The following is a 20,974-nucleotide window of genomic DNA, read 5'->3' as shown; positions in this document are numbered from 1 at the left end:
TTGCTTTCCACCTTGTTTGACAGCTTTACAGTTTGGAAGACACTGACTGCTTTCCCTTCGCTCCTGAGCTTCCGCAACTTCAAAGGAGGGTTCGGCGCGATTAGGGCCGACTTTGCAGGCCGTCGTGCTGCTCGCCGTACCGCTGATGCAGGTTGGAGACGAGCTGCAGCTTGTTCGCTGGTCCTTCGGATCGCGGAGGATGGAGTGTTGCTTGATACAGCTGGCTTGGCCATTGAGAGGCTAGGGTCTCTCACAGCGCGTTCTTTGCACTCTGAACTTCTAGGATGGCGAGGTGCGTACTTCAAAGTCGCCACTTGATCTGATGTCTTAGAATTTGGGTGACCCAGTTGCGTTCTGCTCAAGCGCTGTTCTTCTGCGGTAGACTGGCTTTGGTGAATAGCAAGCGGCTTCACGTCAAACACTACCAGGGATGGAGATTCATGTGTTCGCACAAGCGGCCTAAGGGCTTCTCGCATGGCTTCGTTATGCGGCTGTTCATGGGACGCGTTCGACCGGTAGATGCGGACAAGCGGCCTTTGATCTCCCAGCCTGGCACCGCTGTCCCGCCGATCACGGATCGTGTTGATCCGTGGGCTGGGTTCCCTTGCTCCCTCCGCAGAGGGTGGCGTGTCGTCGAGAGGCACTTCCAGTGAGTGTAAGCGATCTTTGCTTTCAACCGACCGTTTGGTAAGGTATCCGTCAACGGTTAGTCACCCCTTCGGCACTCTGTCATGCTCGGCCGCGTCGGAAATGTTCGCTGCATCGCCAGAATGCGAGCCAGCTGTAGTGCTGTACCGCGCTTTAATGCCGAAATCATAGACCCTCTCATTGCCGCCATGCCGGCTGCGCGTGGTCTCGGTACTGTACATGGGAACGACCCGCCGGAAGTTCACGTGACGGCTGTTCTCTGGCCCCTTTTCATGACCGCTAACCTTCGGCGTCGCTCTTTCTGAGGTTGCCGCCTTTTCGAAGTAGTCGTCTTGTCGGCGCTGTCCCGCCTGCATGCGCCTTTCGCTTGCACTAGTCCGGTTGTGCTTGTCGGCTTCGGCCTCGGTTGCCCAGATGTAGCTAAATGGGACATCAAACTTTGTCTGAGACTGCAGCCGAGCGTCTTTCGTAATCCTCAATGCAAGGCCGCCCTCGGAAAGTGCGCCGAAGATGTTGGGGCGATGTATGAGGTCGGGCAGACTTGTGGGCTCAACATCATCCGCATTTTTGTTGGCAGTGTTGGAGCCATAATCAACGGTTGATGGTATTGCTCCAAAAACGGCCGCAAGGTCACTCTTGTTGATGAAGTCCCACGATTTAGCGTGGGACAAGCGGCTCTGAGCGTCCTCATGCTCACCAAGCAAGAACATGACATGCTCGCCCTCCTTCACAACTTCGCCCAGAGCTTGCCTTTGCTGCTCTTGAACTCCCTCCGCGCTCTCATCATCAAAGTCGAAATGCCACCCCTCCTCAGCTCGAAGCTCCCGGCTGCTGTATGCGGCATCAGGATCCAGACTTAAAAGTCCTGCTTTCTTGCCCCATCCACCGCCACCTGACAGCACTCGATGAAGTCGGGCACCATTACGCAAGAGGCGCAATATCGCACCGTTAAGCGAGAGCCGTACAGGGTGCTTAGAGGACGTCCACGTTTCGGGGACTTCTTCGGCGGCCAGATCGCGCAAACGTCTGACCACATGGTTTTCTTGTCTGAGACGGGTCCATCGTTTTGCTTCATCTGGGATGATCAGAGCCCAAACGCTGACTGCTCGAGGGGCCACATTGAGAGACTTGAAGTAGCTTGTGACAGCAGTCTCGAGCTCCTGAGACGCGGGCTGAGTGTCCGTGGACGTTGCCGAAGTTTGTAAGCTCTGCTCTCGTGATGTGGCAGACGACAAGGTGCGGATGATGTTACCCATAAAATTGCGTATCACCCGAAAAGGTGTCAGCGGAACTAGAGGGGCTAGCACTGATACCGCACCATAGTCTGCAGTCAGCGGAAGACGAAGTGTCTGCGCTTCAAGACGCTGTACTCGGTCCGCAAGGTAGCCATTTTCGGGAGAGAAACTGTACTTTGTATGAACAAGTGTGGAGACCAGGCCAGTTGTGAAGACGGTGTGTGCGAGGGGTAACTGAACGGTATAATCCCATGGTCGGCCCTTGTTTGGCGGCATCTCGAAGCTCAACGAGCCCGGCTTCAGTGTCTTTGGGTTAAGGTTTGATCGCGCAACAACAGACAGCGGCGCAGCATTGCGCAGTAACATGTAGGCTATGCCCTCCTTTCCAGCACGAGCATCGATACCTGCTGGCAAGCGGTCCACGACGGCAGACAATACATCTAAGGGTCCGGGTGGCGATTGAGCATCGGCTGCGCTCAGGTGCTTCAGTAAGGCCAAAGATGCATCAGTCCGCAATGCATATGAGGCGTATGTGGGTGTAAGGAGAATCGTAAGCAACGCAGTGCCGATGGTAGAGGTTCGGATGCTGCTACTGTGCGGCTTTGGTATGACACTAAGGAGATGCTCAAAGCTTGTATTGGACGCATCATTGGTCGTTATAATGCCTGTCAGGGGGCGCGTCGGCCTTGACCCTGCTGCTCTGTCGGGTTTCGTGCCGTCGCGTGACAATACATCATTCCCATTTGCGCTGGCGGAAGTCTGCCATCGCTTGGCGGACACGACGAGTCGCTGACGATAGACCGTTCGTGCATATGGTCTACCCCATGCTTGCCCATGCCATCGTGTCCTTGTAAGCATCGAGGCACCTGCGAGCGATCTTAAAGGAAGGTGGTGCGTGGGTTCGAAGTGTGGATTGCAGAGCATGAATTCATGTCGCTGGAGGTTCGGCGTCTCGGATGATCTAGCCGAGGCCGAGATGCTGACATAGATGAACCTTAACCTGGCCCAGCCTCGAACCTCAGCTGCGCGACATGGAGCGTTGAATGTGTGTGCGGATACATAGTGCGGACTTATATTCTGGACTTTGCAGATACTCTAAGACACCTATTTCGTCAGACTCCATCATGTAGATAAGCTAATAAAATCAGATAGAAAAAGGCTTGGACATCCGAATGCTCACTGCACGTGACAGCGTCCATTTCCGCATCGAACGAACATCATAGCCTTATGACACATATGGCGATCGCACAACGCTGTGTATATGACCGCAAGCCGTCCTCGGCTCAGCGCCGAATGGCCAATCCTTCAACAAATGCCACCCGAACAATGAGTAGCGGCGCGCATGCACCAGCCACACTTCTGCATGGCTGCCCAGTTTCTCAAGCTTCCCCTTGGCTCCGCGAAACCTTGTTCAGACATCATCCTCAAGAGCAACGAAGTAGTTGCACAGCACAGCGCTCATCTTTGTCGTAGAGGCTACGCCTTCGGAAGGCTTGCTGCAGGGCCATGCTCAAACGCAATCAGGCAATTCTTGCTCCATCTCCGGAGGCTATATGGCTCAGATGGCTTCCATCACGACCGGGGTCGTCAGCGCCTATCTGAACGTCATTCGAGGCGCCCGCCGCTCTAACAATGGTGGTAACTTGTTGGGAAAAGTCCAGGCAAGAGCTTTCGCCACCCTGACACCGCTTCGCATGGCGTACAGGCCTCGCGACGGCGACATATGCGAGGAAGACTGCAGCTGGACACGTATTCAGTAAGATTGCGGGCTCACAAGTTCGAGATGTAGAGCTACCAAGTCCTTGAAATGCCCAGAGAACAAGGGTATGGTATTACCGTTCGCTGAAACTGGGAGCCGGTGTTGGCAATTAGTGCTGCGCACTCTGCTGCCGCTCACCACCTATATTTTACGGTCTGTGCGGTTGGTACTTCGACTTGTAAGCCTCCTTAGCAGTGCTGGTCTTCGTCACAGCGCATTTCGCTAACTTGGCCGCTATCGGCTCGAAACGCTACTGTGTTTGAGAGGGAGCCCAGTGGTGTACTCGAGACTGTTATGATTGTCCACTTTGTAGCACCTCATACCAAAACCGAGTCAGCGTATGGAACAGAGTACCACCTGTATCGGTCCCTTTGCGCACGCGAGAGTACTGTTGGCTAAGTTCACTTTGTGAACGTTGAAACTCGCTGCCATCGCTGCACAGGCGCAGAATCGTTACACAAGGGCGGCTTCGGAGCGGATGTCGGATGGAATGGTGCGCAGGAGCATCGTCAAACTTTGCCGTTTTGGCGCTTAGCGACCACGGATTCTTCCTACCAACACCGGCAATTTCGTGGTCGCTCTGTGATCCTGACGTGCCATGAACATCGGCACTGCACTCTTCCGCCTTTGAGTGGCCGAAGCCGTGGAACGGGACATTCTTTGCAGGTATCATCAGCCTGCTGATTCGAGCATCGCTGGATGCTACGGACTTAGCTCAACCAACCAATTGAGTTGTTGCGCAGCAGAGTGGCTGTGTTGTTTTTGAACATTGTGATGTTTACCACGCCAAAAGGACGAATCACAAGCGAGCTCTTGCCGCTTCGCGAAATCTGGGCGCCTTTGCAGCATAGAACAGGTAAAAACACTTGATAAGCCCTATGAAATTTGCAAGTAAGGTTTCCGCTAAGCGTGGATACAAGTGACGGAGAGATAGCGTAGTGATGCTAACAAGAAGAACAAGACGATGGGATCGTGTTCGATCTTTCGCAGCAATGAAAGCAAAGCAGGCGTGTCAGTCTCGCCCGACTTCGCAAGCGTGGTAAAGCCTAGCCCGCGCTATGCAAGGCAAACGTCAACGCCATACGAGGCAAACGTCAATTTGGGAGTCCCTACGGCATAACCGAACAGCGTACGAAATCCAGCCACGTCGTACCGAAACACCCGTCGGACGATGTGCCCATGGGCTCGGCCCACTACGTGTGGAAGGTTCTGCAGATTCTTAGCCGTTACCAGACAGTGCTTGGTGGCCTCGGCCTCGATAGGCACGGTACATGACATGCTTGGACTATAGACAACGCAAGTCTACTGGACGATCAAGTGATTCGGCTTACGTCCCGCGTGGTAAGAATGGTACGGAAGTCTGGGCAGGGCATTGCAGATCGGCTGCAATTCCATCTCCTTCACCAAGGTTCGTTCGTCTCTTTCTAACACCTATACCTCTCTTAGCACTCGCATCTCCCCAGTGGCTGGATGCTCTTGGCATCGAGATCGCGTGGGCATGTCAATAAGTACCAGACGGAATGCCACTTCTGCATTATTGCCAGAGGTGATCTGGCGGCACGCACAATGTCTCGTCACAACAAACTCGTGGTGTACATTATTGCGCATCCGTCGCGGGTGCCCAATCAACGAGCTTCAATGAGCGTTTTGAACGTGATCTGTTGTCAGGTATTCTTCGCGATGTGATTATCAGGCGTAGTCATGCTCGGCGGCCAGCAGGGTGAGAAACTTCAGTTCGGGTATCGCTGACAGCCGTTTTGCCTTGAAACTCTCTATATCTCGTGCGTAATCTCTCCATTGTGACCTCTGCGTTGCGATTCAGGCCACTATTCACCTTAAGGCCAGTAGCAGCATTTACTGGGTGAGCAACTGTGCGGCTCCATATTGCACCGGGTCGTCTCCTACGTTCCGACCCTGCGGAACAGCCTGCAAGGCTTGCCATTAACCGTATCGTAACTCAGCTGCCAGCACAAACACCGGCTGCGAAGGCGCGACTAGATCGTGCATCCCTCCTCGAATGCACGGCTCTGGTCTATCATATAGCTTGCGAGCGGCATGACTTGGGCAACCAGAGCGACGCGACAAGTAAGAATCCCCTATTCCATCGACGATCGCGAGATCAGCGTTGATGCTGTAGAATTGCCAAATCTATTCACTAGCGGGCCAAATTGTGTCTACGCTGCGGTTCCGACGTTTCCCTGCGAATCGTCCTCGAGTACTCACCGCCATGTTGGCACATCTGGCGCGTGGCAGACATGCTCTTGTCATGGACAGTGCGACTGCGGCTCAGGATATGCTCCTCAAACATTGCCTTTTCTCCACTTATGGGCATACTGATCTTAGCATTGATCATGGAGCCGCTATTGCATCAAATGCGCACTTGTCGCGAAAGTCATATGACATGACACCGATTACTGACTTGACAACTTTCGTGCTTGTAAAGAGCCACACGCGAACGGTACGACCCTTCAACGAGTGATCCAAATGGGAGTGATAAAAACTTTTCGCTGTCAATTACATCGTCTATGCTCACGCAGATTGCACCGTCCAGCATCCCAAGTGGATTGCTACGACTCTGATGGTTTAACGAGGCGTGACTATTGGCTGCCCTTCAGAACGAGACTCGGCACAGCGCCCTTGGTTCTAGTCCATCATGGCCCATAGTTTGGCAAACTAGCGCGCCCAGGCTGAGGCTTGAGCATGTAGCGATTGCTGTAGCGTATGCTGTAGCGTATGCACGTACACGCACCTATCACGGCCGCAGACGATTGTGCTTGGGCAAGGTGGTGAAGCAAAGACGTGTGCTGTTCCAGATATGGTTATCTCTCCACAGCAGCCACATATGACTTCGGTAGACTTGAGCTGTGCCAATCCGATGAAGTTCGAATAGAATATTGTAAATGACGCGAACTCGGGCCGGGCAGCGGCTGCTCGCAGCCGTCAACCGTACACTACAGAAACCTTACGGGTAATGGCATAAGCACGCATTGCAACCTGGTTGTTCGTGCCGAGAAAACGAAAATTCTGGCTAATCTCATGTACACGTGCTATCACAATTCATCCTATCAAAATCGCTCCGACTCATAAGCCGAGTGACTCTGAAAACCGAAGTCGCTGTCCCACTCACTAGATTGATGACAGTTGAGTGCACGCTCAGTGAGATCCGATGTGCCTAATCCCGGCGGTTGTCGCTTTCAGTGTGAAGGCACCAATCACTCTGCAACAGAGGCTGAGGCCTTCAGTCGAAACGCGCACAAGCGCGCTGACGTCCACGCGGATGGCGACTCATCGACGACTTGTTCAAAAGTTTGAGGTGCCCCTTCTTGAGATGGTGCGGAGTGTTAGGACTGAAATGGAAGGAACGGAGCCTGGTTGCAAGGGTGAAGCATCTCCGTCGAAGTAGAATGTGTCGTCGTGAATGGTGAAAGGGGCTCGTATGAAGCACCACTTGTAGTGGAGAATCTTGGCCGTTCACATAGCGGCCGTGGAGCGGTATGTGGAGAGGCGTTGCTTGTCCAGCTCATGTTCTGTCCGATTGCAGAAGCCACCTGGCCACCGTCGCTGATCAATGCGTGAGGATCGCCATGTAAGCCTTCAGTGCTGGCACAGCTGTTAATGTATCGTTGTGTGTTAACAACGCGGTCCGTTAGCAGAGTCTGAGATGGTCCGCTCATAGCCGTTTGCCTTTGCTCGAGACTTAACCATGAGGCCCCATAGGACGCCATTTGGTGCATCCCTTCTTGATGGTATATCGGAGTCGTTTCTATCGAGGGCTGGGTACGATTTATGATTTGGCAGAGGTAATCGCAAAGGTCTTCCGCGTTACCAGGACCCTCGAGCCTCTCAACGAGCTCATGGACTGATGAGTTCTGCAAGACTATCTTTACTCTACCCCGCAGAGAAACGGGGACAAGATGACGCGTATTTTGCCAGAGGGCACTTAAACGCTCCTGTCGAAGCAAGTTCTGGATCTGATAGCGTCGGTTCCAAGTTTCCCGACTAGCACCCTGCTCGAAGTGCATACTTAGGTGCTTGAGGAACGGTCCGAGGTCTTCGATGCTAGTAATGTCTTGGTGATGATCAGGGCAGAAGCCGCAACCAAGTGCTGCTTTGCCAGGCACCTCTTCGAACGCAGCGTCGGCGTGCTCGCATTTTCCAACGCTACAGTGATGCTTGCGCACATGGTGCTTCTTGTAATGATCACATCGTGTGAAAGATTGCCCGCAGTCCGAGCATCGCCAGTGACGTAAGACAACGCATTGCTCCTTGACGTGTCGAAACATTTCATTCTGCCCTCTGAAGCCCTTCCAACAGACGAGACAGGCGTGACGCCCCGGTTGCGGCTCAGTGACAGATACCTTGTCGAAGCCTGGTTCGTGCTCAGCAAAGACTAATTCATCTTCTGGAGTCAATTTACATACGACAGACATCAGCACAGGGAAGGCTTACATCTTTTGGTTCCCTTGAGGAGAGTATCCAGGCCATCATGGATATCCGATTGAGAATATCCCGCACGAAATGCGCTTGACAGACACTCTTCCAGTGCTTTGCGAAAACCGAACGGTAAGGAGACGCGCTGTGGCCGGACGCTGTGCGATATACCGTCCGACATCGAGCTTACGGAGCGAGCAGGAACTGTTTCGCTGTATTCTGAGTTCTGAGGTTGCAGCGCATTGCCGTATGGTAATGGAAATGCAGATATATATACTCAATGGTACGCACAGAGAGTGAATTATGCGGTGGAGACCGGTGAACAGCCAGGGTAACCGATTTGATGGGTAGATCTTGGTAGGCCACCCTGGCTTGCAATGGGACTCTGGAAATGTCGCCCGGGTACCTACAGAAATGCAGGGGTATCGGCAATTGCGAATGTCATAAAGTCACGCCGACTCTTTGCCCGTTTGGAGTAGACCATCGAGCAAGTACCGTAATATTAGCGTATCAAGAGTACCGGGGATCGGGGAACTGACATCCTTGCCGCCGCCCACATGGCAATGAACTACAATCTGTGCCCTCGTCCCGAGCCTACTGGGCAAGCCGGGGTCGACTTGCATGGCGTCCACGGCAACGATGCAGGCGTTTTCTGCGTATGGGCGAGCCGCTGGTTCCAAAAAGCGCGTGTCGCACTCACAACACCGTAACCCGTGAAACCACTTGACGAAGAGCAATACAAATCAAGCTCGGAAATGCCCAGCCTCCAGAATCAAAGCATCGCCAACAAGGAGCGACCCAGAGATGCGTATTCCTGGCAAGCCTCAAGGTGCGCCATCAGAACGACATGGTTCAGAATCGCCTGGATAGGTGCCACGTATGCTCGATCCACGGAAAGGGACCGGCATGGGGAGTTGCGGTAAGTACGATATTTTGGCAGCTGCAAGGCGCTCCGAGTAATCCAGCTGTGGGTCTTGGGTTGGGGTATTTGCCCACTATCATCGCCATAGCAAGACTGGCCCAATCGCTCGGTACGGGGAGGCAAGTGTGACACGCACTATGTGCATGCGCACCCTTGTTTATGAAGCACGCCTGCGACAAGACTTAGGTCGTGTAGCCGAGTGGTTACATCACGGAGACATGTATGGTGGAGGCAGCGTCCGATGAAGGCTTACCGGTATCAAGCAATCAGGTGGACTCGCGAACCACACGCCAGACTTGAAGAGTCCACATGATCTCAATGTCGGTCGCGATGATGAACGCATGCCATTGGGGGAGATGTTTTCTCCTGGGCTGCATCAACAGCACTAATGGCGCGGTCGGAGCGTTCCGAACGCGTTACGCCCTAGTGGCGTCAACGAAAACAACCCCCCGATCATGGATGTTCATCGAGATAGTTTGAGTGCTTCTCATCTGCCCACACATTGCTAGAACCCAGTGGCATGGCTTGAGAACAACTTGTCGGTTACCGCCGAAGCTTCAAGCTCCTCAATGCAACTTACACAGGCAATGGGCTCGCGCACTTAGACCAAGAATAGTACCGTCTGGCTGAGGGCAAAGGGACATAAATTCAACAGGGCCAGGGGAAGTGGGCAAATCCGTTTGGATACAATGTTGCTGAATCTGGCCAGCCACCTGTGTTTTTGAAGGGCGCTCGACTCCTTATTACGAGCCCACTCACGCGCCTTGGCTACGTTAAGCGAATGTCAAGTCGGTGCAGTGGTACCATCTTTGCGTGCATACATCTTGGCGTGAAAAGGTCTAAGCGAAGCTTATCTCCTTTGTGTCATGCAAGGACATCGCAGATCCACACAATTGGCCAAGACAGTCGCCTCGTCTATACTGTATCTACCAGACCTTCCATATCCACGTTGCACGTCGACAGCACCGAGACTCCGACAGCGCCATGCCAGAAGATGCTCAATTGTTTCCCATACCTACTGCCACGATATCGGGCCGAGGATCACTCATTGTAGTGATAGACCTGCAAGAATTAGCGCGTAAGCTCAATCTGACGGACCAAACACATCGGCCTGAACGTACGAAATAGTTCGGCAAACCCGTCGCATGCCACCCAAGTCTTTGCGCCATCTTCGCAAAGCCTTCCGTCTCAATCAAATGGTAGAACGGGAAGGGTGGAAACATGGCACCGTCGCGGTGCACGTCTGCTTTCACCAGGAGCGCGGTCCCGCCGACACCGTCTAAATTCACCTCTCGGCGAGGATCGCCGTTAACGTCTGGCATACTGTCAGCGAACTATTACGACAGCCTCAGTGCTGAATCCAACACACCAGCCATGTACGCCATCAAACTCCGATAAGTAGCCATCTCCGCATATCCTTCCAACAGAATCTCATCAGGACCCATCTTATCTGCCAGACCCTGCGCAGTTGGCGAATCCTGCCAGCTATTAAAGTCATACGGCCGGACATCCATCGCCTCCTTGTCCTTGTTGTAGTACCGCTGGAAGCAGTTCGGAACGATGATCTCCTTATCATGACTCGCCAAATCCTGGATCAAGCCGGCCGGCGTCTCCACCACATCGCTGTCCAGCCACAGCACCCAACTTGTGGTGGGTCCTAACGTGGTGAACAGTAGTGCATTCCGCGCCTTTGACATGGCCGCACGGCGCTCCTTCTGCGCTGCAAGGGCATGTCGCTCTTTCTCATCCTGATGCACTGGCGGCTCCTCATCTTGGCGCAAGATGGTAATTGAAGCAAAGCGGTTCTTGTTGGTCGGAGCTTGCGTCTTCTGTATCCGCTCCTGCAATTGCTGTGTAGCAAGGTTTCCTTCTCGTCCTTTTGGAATGATAAAGCCGAGTGATATAAGCTCATGCGGATACGATAGCTTGCACAGGTTCTCCCAATACTCGTCGTAAAAGCGTGCCAGCGGTGTCAAGATCAGTATGCTTTCTCTATTGCCGACCGGATCGCTCGTAGTAGTCACGTTGTTCATATGATAGTGGACTACTGGCGGTGGAGGTGGCCTTTCTCCCTCTTGCAGCTTGCTGGGCTTCTTGAAGGGTAAAGATGGTGGAGACAGCTCGTTAGAGGCGGCATCTTTGCTCTTGAGCAGTTGTTTCGGCGCCGTTACTGTCTTCAAGGAAGGTATTTGACTGGTGTCGCCGAAAAAGAAGTAAAGGAAGAAGATGCACAGACAGCCGGCTAATAGGTAGGTGATGGTGTTGTTGCGGCGAAGGGTGCGGGCGACCGCCATGGCGGGCGGTGGGAGAGTGCTCTTCTATGCCAGTGATGTCCGTGAGTATACTGTCCTGTCCCGGCTACTGCCTTTCACTGGCCGTCTTACGCCCTGAGAAGTTGCGTACCTCTATGGTGACGGCGCGGGAAAAGCAGACATATGAGAAGCGTGCGTTCGTGCCCGGACTTTCCTCGTACCCTCACAATCGGAGGTTTGTCGCCGTATGCAGTCGCATGCGCTCGGCCGTTGTCCGCGCTGTACAAAAGCTGAGAAAAGTCGAGTTCTCGTCCGGTACGGAATCTGATACAGATCCCCTGGTTTCAGCGTTCCGCTTGACCTTGAAGATCTCCCGAGCCAAGCTTTCTATCCGCTGCCCTAGAAGCTTGGCTGGTAGAAGCTGCTATTTTGATCCTCCCAATCCGCGTTCCACAACTTCACCTTCTGCAACTGAGTTCAATTTCTAGCTACTTCCTCTACACGCTCAACACCCAACCCCCTTCGACCGCTACGTTAAGCACATCTGTAGCTGTCTGTGGGTATGCCAGGTAGGATACCCACGATCGGTGCCGTGCGCCATACTGCGATCTCAGCGTGAAGCTCCATCCTGCTTCAAGATGTCGCCGCTCTATCTGCTTCCCATCGTTCCGCATCTGTGCTCTCAATTATGGAGATAGACAAGAGTATTGTATCCGAACTTTGCTATCTTCTGTCATCCACATCATCCATTACGATAGCATCGTCCCTTTATACTGCTAAGCAGCGAAAGGCTCGGCTCTCATACCACCAGAATGGCAGCAGTCATACCTATTGTTGCAGTCCATATGGGAGGTACTGGCCAGCTCGAGAGTATGTCGTTGCTTGGCTTTGCGCGCCGCCATACTCGTGCTTGTCACCTTCCTAATCAGGGTAAGGCTGAGTATCCACGTACCTCGCGTTTCAAGCCACGGCCTTCGCATGTACAGTCCGGACCTGGCGCTCGACTGTGGTCCTGTTAACTAGTCTCGTGCTTCTAGCGATCAAAAGAAGTGAAACGGTCCCATTGCTTGTGATAGAGGCCTCATTTTCAACCCTGTCTCAATCTCAGCTTGCACCTCCATCAACCCGTGCCATCATGGACGGCAAGTATGAGGACTATGGCTATGACAGCCGGCCAGCGCAAAGTAGTGGGCGACCTGCACGATACGACGATGCAGATGTCTTTGGGCACGAGGAGGGTCATGATGTAGGCCACTCTCGCAAAGTCGACGGCTGAGCTATAGCTAATACACTGTAGATCAAATACAAGACATTATCATGGCAACTTGTCGCCATCCTCATGATCGCGGAGATCGTTAGCAACGGCATGCTGTCGCTTCCCTCCTCACTGGCCGTAGTTGGAATCGTGCCTGGCCTCATAATCATTGTCTTCCTCGGCGTCTTCGCAACGTACACTAGCTGGCTTCTCGTCCGGTTCAAGCTCCGCCACCCTGAAGTCCACAATATGGGCGATGCCGGCTACATTCTCATGGGACCTTTCGGTCGCGAGCTTCTCGCCTTCGGCACCGTCGTGTTCGCCGTCTTCGCTACTGGAGGTCAGCTGCTCGCTGGTCAGATTGCGCTTGCGAGCTTGAGCGATAACAGGCTGTGCCTAATGCTGTATACTGGTATCTTCGCTGTTCCAACGCTCATATGCTCGTTCCCACGCACTTTGGATGGCCTCGGCTGGATCAGCATACCCTCCGTCCTCTCCATCGCCATCGCTGGCATCGTCGGGATGGTCGGTGCAGGTCTCCATCCAGCTCCAGACCGAGTAGTCAGCGTGACTGTGCCATCAACCTTCTTCGAAGCCTTCATTTCCATCACAAACCCTGTTTTTGCTTACGCAGGTCACTTCATGTTCTTCATCATGGTACGCAGACTGTTGACTACAAGCATGAGATCTCTTTCCGGCGGAATGCTAACGACCGTCATGACTTTAGGTCTCCGAGATGAAGAAACCGCAAGACGCAATGAAGGCGGCTTATACTCTCCAGGGCTTCGCTACAACGTTCTACGCTGTATTCGCCGCTATCGTTTACGTCTATATCGGCAACAGTGTGCTAAGTCCCGCTTTCAGCAGCTTGGAGATCAAGTGGCAGAAGGCTGCGTATGGCATAGCGATACCGAACTTCCTCATCGCCGGAGCACTATACGCTCACACGGCCAGCAAGCTCCTGTTCGTCCGCATCTTCCGCAAGTCAAGGCATTTGCACAGTCACACAATTCTAGGATGGAGTACATGGGCGCTCTTAGTGCTACTCATGAATGCCGCTGCTTTCGTTCTGGCAGTTGGTGTGCCGATCTTCAACTACTTAATCGGCATCGCCGCCTCGCTGTTTGCGGCGTGGTTCACGTACGGTATTGCCGGCTTCTTCTGGCTCCACGATTCGTACCATGACGGAGATGGCTTCTACACTTGGGCTCGGAAGTGGTTTCAGACGACGTTGGCTGTGCTGACAATATTTGTGGGCGCTTTTATCTGCGTGGCAGGATTGTATGTGACGATCAAAGCGATTGTGGAGGCGTACCAAAGCGGTGTGGTGGCAAGTCCATTTGCTTGCTAGGGTAAGAGGTAGCTATTAAGGGCAGCGCTCTCACCATCACTGCTGCGAGAACTGCGCCTTATGTTGAGTCTGCAAAAGGCCCCGACCTAGTGGGCCCATACACCGGGAACGGCCCGCTGCTCGTGCCTTGCTACAGAATGCTCGAATCTTCGAACCTACACGAATCTCGCCAACGTCGATCCTTGAGGCAATAGACCTCAACGGTGGAAGCCAATAATCGTTGCTGTTGAGAGTTACGAGCAAGAAATCCAATCCGGTCAAGTTACGCATCCTAGAAGTCACTCGTACCTGTTTTGCCGATGAAGACCAGCATACGCACAAAAAAGTCGAGATCCGCCATCATGGTCGAAGGAAATGATGAAGACAGCTCGCAGTCGGCCTTCCTGAGCCTGCCGACCGAAGACGGGATACGAATATTCAAAGGAGTCTTCATCCGTTAGTCCAGGTTACCCTTAGATCTCGCATATTGTCCAGATAGGGAGTGTGTAAGCCAGCCACCTGAACCCGAGTCAGTCGCCAAGTCAGGAACAAACCTTGCCAGTCTTCAACGGCCAACCGTCGGTCTGTACGTCAAATCTGCTGGGCAGCTGGACATGGTGCACGAAGTGGCTACGCCTTCTCAGCACAAAGGCAAGCTTGCTCCGCGGTACCATGTTCGTGGTCTGCGAGTGTTCTGAGTCCAACGTCATCGTAAGACGATTCAGTTGGGCCGATAAAGCACATCGGTTCATGATCTAGCTGGTATGCGAGTTGGAATCACGACTTACTGAATGCCGCGTTTGCGATGGTCTCGAAGGTTGCGGGCAGGGAGTTCAACTTCAAAAGTGCGAGTCCGGCATGTCTTACCCTCTCTGTTGCAATGTTGGACTCCTACGAGAGTTCAACTGGCAGATGGTGTGGCTTGCCCAGGGTAGTAGAGCAATGTCGCGCATCCTTCACGGCTGTTCGTGCGATGAGTGGGCGCCTTCGTGTTCGAGCTCGGACAAAGCTTCCCGGGGCTGGATTGTTCGAGTGGCTTGCAGAGCTTCAGCAAGAGTATCTGCCGTCGGACTGGGCATCGTAATGATGACGGGAGTAGCTTCGCGATGGAAGTGATCATGTCGTCGGCGACGCGGCGTAGAACGAACGTCCAAGCTTCTATATCTCCGGCTGACATGTGACAAAAGCGTTGGCGCATTAGGCGCGCAGCACGCGTGACACATCGCGTACATCGTTCAACATCCTCCACTCGACGCTTTGGTTCGAATAACTTCTTACATTGATCATTTCATTCTTGCATCTTCCGGAGCAGTCTCACGACCTTAGTATGAGGCTGCCTACTGTGTAAGCGTAATCGGTAAGTTGATATACTGCCTTGCAAGGCTTCTGCCGTACAGTCAGTATCGGCAATAAGAGATCAGAAGCGAACGTCTCCAACAGGTCCACCAAAGTGGTAAGTGCGAAGGCGGGGGCCATGCATGAGAACTGTGAGCTATGCCGCCTGTGCGCCCAGCAGCATGCGCGAGCTGGAGATCGCTCCGGTGCACGACCTCGGACCTTGAGTGTACGCAGGCGGATATCATCCGAGCGGAACAATGCACCATCTGTATGCGCAATATTATCTCGTGGGGGAGGAGATGTCGGCGAGAAGGTGCATTCTGTCGACTAGAGTTTGTGGTATAGGCATGCAGCCACTTCAATAGCGGCCTGTAGGGCTCCTGCCGGCGTCAAATGCGGGTCGGTGCAAAAGCTTGGCTTGTTCGGTGGCGCCCGCGTGCTCAAAGCAGACCTCGGGAGAATCACTCGCGAGAAATCTACGAACGTTCTTGACGGACAGAAACGCTCGCGAGGGTACATGTAAAAGCTCAGGCATGGTACAGGTTCCAGAACGAAGTCTGTCCTGCGCGTTGCAAGGATGGTGGGGTTGGTATTCACTTCAGCTTCTCGGCGGAAATGAGGGTTGGGAAGCTGGAAGCCGGCCAGAGCGGAGATTTGCCTGTAGGCGCGAAATCTGCCACTCACCACCTATCTTCGCTACCCTTTCCCGCAGTCCTCGAGTCCTTCCTTTTCTGTCTTTGCCGTTGTTGGGCGTTTGTGCTCCCCGTCGGTCCTTTCATTGCATTCGTTTCGTGCGCGAGCAGTTGTTGTGGTAGAAAGAATTAGGTATGTACAACATGTCTGCCATTGCTGCAAGCGCCTGCATGTGTTCACATACCCGGCTGCACTCCCAACCGGACTCGGCATTTGGCCAGGTGGTGCGGGCACTGCCATTCCTGCTCGCACGCAGTCGCGCTTGAGATTTGTTCACTTCACACTGTAACGTATCATTCGTACTGACCCTCCTCTCCGTTCCTTAGCACGGTTTCTGTTCACTTTGACCTTGGGTCCCACAACATCCTAATCTGACCCGGCCGTAACAATTTCGGCGGCTTCGACAGACCACTCGACGATGTCGTTCTACGACAACGACCATTCCTGGTCGGCACCGGGACGCCAGCCATCATGGGAGCAGCAACCGCCGCCGTCACGCTCAGGTACCGGTTCCGCAGCGTCTCAGCAAGGCGAGCCGAATGCTTTCGCTTCGCAATTTGAGGAGATTGACAGGGCGACCGACAACTTGATGCGAAGTGGGAAGTGGTTTCCGGGCCAAATGCCAGGTGTGCCGATGCCACCAATGCCTGGGCGAAGAGACAGCATGCCATCCGGGGGCCGGGGCTTTGAAGGGTTTACTAGCGGTGACCCTAGGATGGGTGGGAGTCCGAGACACTCAGCCAGCGAATACGAAGGCGGCCGTCCTGGCTCGGCTGGACTGCAGGGCTACTACGCCGGGCAGCGGTTTCCCGGCGGACGGCAGAGCGAAGCGGAGCAGATGCTGCAGGCCAAGCGCCGAATGGCCGCTCAGAGAGAGCGTGAGCTGCGCAACTATCACCAAGAGCAGCAATATAACCGAAGTAGGTTGTTCTTGCAATTAGCGAGCATGTCGGCTGACCATGGTGATTAGCATCGGTATCAGGCGTGAAGACCGATCGGTCCATGAGCCCCAACACCATGAGCGAGGAAGACCGTCGCGAGCTCATCGCTCGCCAGCACCGCGCGCTATACGGCGACAGTTCGTCAATCTACCCTTCGGAGGGAGGCAGTGCATCCCGACCGCAAAGTCAAGATGTGCGTGATCCCGGTGCCGGCGGGCGTGGCCCTTCTCCCCTTGCCTTTGACCCATACGGCGTGCAAGCGCAAGCTGGTGCTGAAGGTGCTGTACAGATGCCTCCTCGCGACCGGCCCGAGAGCGCCGCGTCTCCAGCGTCTGGTGGCCAGTCTGCGCAGCAGTCGTTTGGACTGTTGAGCCAATCGCAGCAGAATCATCGCGCATCCAGTTCTTCGCCGGGTGGCTCGCCGCCGCTGGTCGAAGGGCAGAAGGGTGCGAACGCTGGTGTTGCGCCCATCGGCACAAGACCATCGCAGCCTCCTACTGCCGCCGGAGGTCTCAACAAGCGTGCAACCACGCCGCTCACGCCATCGTCACTGAGCTACGGCTACACAAGTCAGGACGCACAAAATACCAAAGACGAGCGCTCGACCTCTGCTGCTTCGAACCCGCCACTGGCGGATAAGGGTGTCAGTGGGCTTGGAAGCTGGGGAGGCAATAGCTGGGGCGCCGGAAAGAGTACTCTGGCCATTCAGCCATCCGTTTGGGGCTGAGTGACGTTCACGGGCAGGCCAGCGGAGTCAAGACGGAAATGCGGTACTGCGACTGCGTTAGCGGAGGAGTTTCTGGAGGCAGTTGATGCATTTGCGACGGTGTTGGTGTTTGCGCCTGTGACGACATCATTCTGGCGTGGCCCGGGCCGTGGATGGCACTGTTGTTTTGACTTATATGCGGGAAGCATTGCGCATGCTCTGTGACTTACCTGATTTAGCGTTCATGCGGCTGGTGTCTGGGAGGCGGGTAATGGTCGGCTGCATGCTCTTGGGAAGAAGCAGGTTGCGATGGGTTCATGCTTCACGCTTTGTGGATGGCACGGTCTTCGCAATGATTCGGCGGCGTCTTCGCTATTGGCAATATACCTTGCAGCGCGCGGTAGCTTCGTGTTTCTGCTTTCAGTCGGATTAGGCAGGCACGGCGGAAGACACTGTTCTTTGCCAGATTATTTTTCTTTCCTCCTTTTATGTCGGTCATCGGTCAGTCAAATAATAGACCAGCGATGTACGAGCAAGGCTAGAGACTCGCGACCAGTGGCACATGGTTGTCGCGGAAGGCACGTTGTCACGTGTTCATGGTCAATGCCAAGCTTTGCGGCTCAAAGAAGCACTGGGCAACTCGACGTTCGGGCATGCCGAGCTTCAAACGTGGTCATATTGCAGGCGCGCAAGCCAGAAACAATCACGAACCATAAACCTTTCACGTCTACGGCAACCCGCAGCTCTTAGGACTGAGCGCCACGGTACGGTTCATACTTGGGATTACGAAGGGTCGGAAGTGCAACAACGCGCAATAATGGTGAGTCTGCGATGCGCACACGACATCCTCAACCATCCGTAAAAGCACAGGGTGCAACGGATAGCACCTGTGACGCTTACGAAGTGTCACGGAGTCAAGCTGACTGATGTAGTCCGCTCCACGGCCTTCAAACCCTGTCGACTCTCCTGCATCGACCGGGGCCACGACCGCACGTCCTACTTCGCCAAAACCACCGGGAGGTCCAGCGACCGCGCTGAGGAGGAGAGCAGCAGCAGATAGGGCAGACAAGGTCGCGAATGCAAGACCGGCAAGCACACGAGCGGCAGGTGCTGGTGGCAGTAGCAGCACGATGCTGAGTACGTTGCCCTTCGAGAGAATATGCACAATGAGATCGACGATAACATGAGGGTACTGACGGGGTTTTCTAGGGCTGTATACTGACGAATCACCTGGTTTGAAAGTTGACCCATTTGTGGTGATGGTGTTGTCTTTAGGCTTCATCATCAGTGTGGTGGCGTTGCACAGTACGTTGACCCTCATTTTCGCGTGGTTGATCCTAACGTTGTCGCAGTCATTGCGAAGCTCACGAAACGGTTCTCGTCATAGCATTGTAGCGTTCTGGGGAGGTTTGTTCGGCGTTTGGAGGGTGCACCACCAGCGATGCGGCGACGCCGCCTAGCAGTCGTGTACGGGATATCACATTGCCAGCTACAGGCTGTACGATACATCAATGGGGTCTTGCATGGTCCGGGGTTCTAAAAGCGACATGCTCATACATGCGATTGACGCGTCTGTCGTACCGTGCATACGGGCACTCTAGCAGACCGCACGCCGAGGACTTGAAGCCTTGGCTATTCGACCCGCCTAACTCGATCACATGTACCTGCTGCAGCATGTCCGAAACTCTAGACGCAGTAATATAAGCTAGCAAGCATCAAAGCAATTGGCTCGTGACACGGCTGGTATGTCTGCTGCAATCTGTACCAAGCAGTACGACTTTACCCGCTTCAGGCTATGTGGCCATTCTCCGGCCACGCCAGATCCACTTACTATGCCTGGACTGCTTCCCCACCTCGGACCACCCCGCCACCAGAGCCAATGGCAGCTGCCAATGACCAGCATTGACATGTCGTCCACATGGCTTAAGAGCGCGTTGGCTCCCGGCAGAATAGAAGCGAAAAATCTTGAGGGCGCACCAGGTAGCGGCAGCGAGACGCAGGGACTAGTGCACAATGAACGTGATCAAGCCGTTCGCCAGGTAGGAAGCTCTCACCCGTATATAACGAAGAGCCGCAGTCCAGATCGTTGACGTTTCTTCTGCTCTTCGTTCAGAACCGCCGCTCTCTTCAGGATTAACGTTCGCGTCACTGCCCCACCATCAGTATACCACCCCGCCTTCTCGCAGAGCAGATTTTTGAGGAAACCAACATTTGTCAAAACATACGCCACAATGCCTTCAGCACCGACTATCAAGCTCAACAATGGCAAGGAGGTCAGTGCAGCACATTATGGAAATCTCCGCCATGATCAACGGAAGGTGCTGATGTTATCCAGATGCCCTTGGTGGGTTTCGGCCTTTGGAAGGTGAACAACGACACGTGCGCTCAGACAGTGTATGACGCCATCAAGACCGGCTACAGACTGTTTGATGGTGCCTGCGATTATGGCAACGAGAAGGAGGCCGGCGAGGGTGTCGCGCGCGCCATCAAGGACGGTCTCTGCAAGCGCGAGGACCTTTTCCTCGTGTCCAAGCTCTGGAACTCTTTCCACGACAAGGAACGCGTGAAGCCGATCTGCAAGAAGCAGCTCGAAGACTGGGGTCTTGAGTACTTCGACCTTTACATCATTCACTTCCCAATCGCACTCAAGTACGTTGACCCGTCCGTGCGCTACCCGCCTGGCTTCACGTACGAGAACGACAAGGTCGAGCTCGGCAAGGCTACGCTTGAGGAGACTTACCACGCCATGGAGGAGCTCTACGAGGAGGGCCTTGCCAAGTCTATCGGCATCAGCAACTACAACGGTGGTCTTCTTCTGGATCTCGAGCGATACGCCAAGCACATGCCGCAGACGCTTCAGATCGAGCACCACCCATACCTCGTGCAGCAAGATCTCCTCGATTTCTGCAAGAGCCGCGGCATCGCTGTTACCGCCTACTCCTCGTTCGGCCCGCAGTCTTTCGTCGAGCTTGACATGCAGTCTGCGAAGGACGCGCCTCTTCTCTTTGACCACGAGGTTATCAACGCGATCGCCAAGAAGCACAACAAGTCCCCTGCGCAGGTCCTGTTGCGGTGGGCCACACAGCGTGGTATCGCCGTCATCCCAAAGAGCAACAACCCGTCCCGTCTTGCGGCGAACTTGGACGTATGCAGCTTCGATCTAGCCGACGACGAGATCAAGCAGATCAGCGGCCTCGACAAGAAGCTGCGCTTCAACAACCCTACCAACTACGGCTTCCCGATCCCTATCTTCGCATAGACGGTACAAGAAAGAGCACCTAGATGAGTACGCGCCCTCGAAACCCGACGAAAGTACTCGCCCTATGATTAGCTTGGGACGTCCAGTATATACACTGTACAGAGTCCAAGCTTAAACGTGTCTCCACCATGTACGTTCCTTGCGGCCAGAATAAGGCCTTACGCTACCAGCATTCGGCCTTTGGTGACCCCATTGCAACCCACTT

At 54.2% G+C, this 20,974-nt stretch overlaps 14 protein-coding genes across 14 annotated transcripts; 7 read left to right on the top strand and 7 right to left on the bottom strand.

Moving 5' to 3' along the window:
• Positions 1–434: 434 nt before the first annotated feature.
• Positions 435–2,917, bottom strand: BAUCODRAFT_375012 (uncharacterized protein). The gene is made up of 2 exons (XM_007675633.1): positions 535–2,917; positions 435–459 (listed from the first exon to the last, which is right to left on the bottom strand). The coding sequence occupies exon 1, from the start codon at positions 2,805–2,807 to the stop codon at positions 711–713; it is 2,097 nt and encodes a 698-aa protein (XP_007673823.1). The 5' UTR covers positions 2,808–2,917; the 3' UTR covers positions 435–459; positions 535–710.
• Positions 2,918–3,611: 694 nt separating this feature from the next.
• BAUCODRAFT_375002 (uncharacterized protein) lies at positions 3,612–3,901 on the top strand. Its single transcript, XM_007675632.1, has one exon. It carries the CDS (start codon positions 3,710–3,712, stop codon positions 3,866–3,868), a length of 159 nt encoding a protein of 52 aa, XP_007673822.1. The 5' UTR covers positions 3,612–3,709; the 3' UTR covers positions 3,869–3,901.
• Positions 3,902–3,915: 14 nt separating this feature from the next.
• On the bottom strand, positions 3,916–4,385 carry BAUCODRAFT_30860 (uncharacterized protein). The gene has a single exon (XM_007675280.1). It carries the CDS (start codon positions 4,313–4,315, stop codon positions 3,935–3,937), a length of 381 nt encoding a protein of 126 aa, XP_007673470.1. The 5' UTR covers positions 4,316–4,385; the 3' UTR covers positions 3,916–3,934.
• A 200-nt stretch (positions 4,386–4,585) lies between these two features.
• BAUCODRAFT_375135 (uncharacterized protein) lies at positions 4,586–5,217 on the top strand. Its single transcript, XM_007675631.1, has one exon. The coding sequence runs from the start codon at positions 4,914–4,916 to the stop codon at positions 5,148–5,150; it is 237 nt and encodes a 78-aa protein (XP_007673821.1). The 5' UTR covers positions 4,586–4,913; the 3' UTR covers positions 5,151–5,217.
• Positions 5,218–6,103: 886 nt separating this feature from the next.
• Positions 6,104–6,443, top strand: BAUCODRAFT_374953 (uncharacterized protein). The gene has a single exon (XM_007675630.1). It carries the CDS (start codon positions 6,127–6,129, stop codon positions 6,304–6,306), a length of 180 nt encoding a protein of 59 aa, XP_007673820.1. The 5' UTR covers positions 6,104–6,126; the 3' UTR covers positions 6,307–6,443.
• Positions 6,444–6,983: 540 nt separating this feature from the next.
• On the bottom strand, positions 6,984–8,254 carry BAUCODRAFT_119909 (uncharacterized protein; the record flags this gene model as incomplete). The annotated part of the gene is made up of 2 exons (XM_007675629.1): positions 6,984–8,041; positions 8,092–8,254. 2 exons carry the CDS (start codon positions 8,252–8,254, stop codon positions 6,984–6,986), a joined length of 1,221 nt encoding a protein of 406 aa, XP_007673819.1.
• Positions 8,255–8,739: 485 nt separating this feature from the next.
• On the top strand, positions 8,740–9,336 carry BAUCODRAFT_30858 (uncharacterized protein). Its single transcript, XM_007675279.1, has 2 exons — positions 8,740–9,165; positions 9,249–9,336. The coding sequence occupies exon 1, from the start codon at positions 8,829–8,831 to the stop codon at positions 8,994–8,996; it is 168 nt and encodes a 55-aa protein (XP_007673469.1). The 5' UTR covers positions 8,740–8,828; the 3' UTR covers positions 8,997–9,165; positions 9,249–9,336.
• A 318-nt stretch (positions 9,337–9,654) lies between these two features.
• BAUCODRAFT_30856 (glycosyltransferase family 62 protein) lies at positions 9,655–11,492 on the bottom strand. The gene is made up of 4 exons (XM_007675278.1): positions 11,399–11,492; positions 10,365–11,313; positions 10,117–10,310; positions 9,655–10,057 (listed from the first exon to the last, which is right to left on the bottom strand). Exons 2-4 carry the CDS (start codon positions 11,287–11,289, stop codon positions 10,037–10,039), a joined length of 1,140 nt encoding a protein of 379 aa, XP_007673468.1. The 5' UTR covers positions 11,290–11,313; positions 11,399–11,492; the 3' UTR covers positions 9,655–10,036.
• Positions 11,493–11,715: 223 nt separating this feature from the next.
• BAUCODRAFT_374893 (uncharacterized protein) lies at positions 11,716–11,982 on the bottom strand. The gene has a single exon (XM_007675628.1). The coding sequence runs from the start codon at positions 11,919–11,921 to the stop codon at positions 11,745–11,747; it is 177 nt and encodes a 58-aa protein (XP_007673818.1). The 5' UTR covers positions 11,922–11,982; the 3' UTR covers positions 11,716–11,744.
• Positions 11,983–12,382: 400 nt separating this feature from the next.
• On the top strand, positions 12,383–13,853 carry BAUCODRAFT_65599 (uncharacterized protein; the record flags this gene model as incomplete). Its single annotated transcript, XM_007675567.1, has 3 exons — positions 12,383–12,493; positions 12,545–13,159; positions 13,230–13,853. The coding sequence occupies 3 exons, from the start codon at positions 12,383–12,385 to the stop codon at positions 13,851–13,853; spliced, it is 1,350 nt and encodes a 449-aa protein (XP_007673757.1).
• A 401-nt stretch (positions 13,854–14,254) lies between these two features.
• BAUCODRAFT_374841 (uncharacterized protein) lies at positions 14,255–15,142 on the bottom strand. The gene is made up of 2 exons (XM_007675627.1): positions 14,700–15,142; positions 14,255–14,351 (listed from the first exon to the last, which is right to left on the bottom strand). Exon 1 carries the CDS (start codon positions 15,028–15,030, stop codon positions 14,734–14,736), a length of 297 nt encoding a protein of 98 aa, XP_007673817.1. The 5' UTR covers positions 15,031–15,142; the 3' UTR covers positions 14,255–14,351; positions 14,700–14,733.
• Positions 15,130–15,538, bottom strand: BAUCODRAFT_374634 (uncharacterized protein). Its single transcript, XM_007675626.1, has one exon. It carries the CDS (start codon positions 15,434–15,436, stop codon positions 15,230–15,232), a length of 207 nt encoding a protein of 68 aa, XP_007673816.1. The 5' UTR covers positions 15,437–15,538; the 3' UTR covers positions 15,130–15,229.
• Positions 15,539–16,281: 743 nt separating this feature from the next.
• On the top strand, positions 16,282–18,897 carry BAUCODRAFT_65481 (uncharacterized protein; the record flags this gene model as incomplete). The annotated part of the gene is made up of 5 exons (XM_007675556.1): positions 16,282–16,783; positions 16,834–17,519; positions 18,443–18,647; positions 18,720–18,815; positions 18,863–18,897. 5 exons carry the CDS (start codon positions 16,282–16,284, stop codon positions 18,895–18,897), a joined length of 1,524 nt encoding a protein of 507 aa, XP_007673746.1.
• Positions 18,898–19,553: 656 nt separating this feature from the next.
• On the top strand, positions 19,554–20,905 carry BAUCODRAFT_374705 (uncharacterized protein). The gene is made up of 2 exons (XM_007675625.1): positions 19,554–19,783; positions 19,846–20,905. The coding sequence occupies exons 1-2, from the start codon at positions 19,742–19,744 to the stop codon at positions 20,767–20,769; spliced, it is 966 nt and encodes a 321-aa protein (XP_007673815.1). The 5' UTR covers positions 19,554–19,741; the 3' UTR covers positions 20,770–20,905.
• The last annotated feature ends 69 nt before the right edge of the window (positions 20,906–20,974 follow it).

Source organism: Baudoinia panamericana (assembly GCF_000338955.1).
Source record: "Baudoinia panamericana UAMH 10762 unplaced genomic scaffold BAUCOscaffold_3, whole genome shotgun sequence".
Lineage (NCBI taxonomy): Eukaryota > Fungi > Ascomycota > Dothideomycetes > Mycosphaerellales > Teratosphaeriaceae > Baudoinia > Baudoinia panamericana.
The sequence above is the reverse complement of the archived record's forward strand: the minus strand, read 5'-3'. Positions and strand labels throughout refer to the sequence as shown.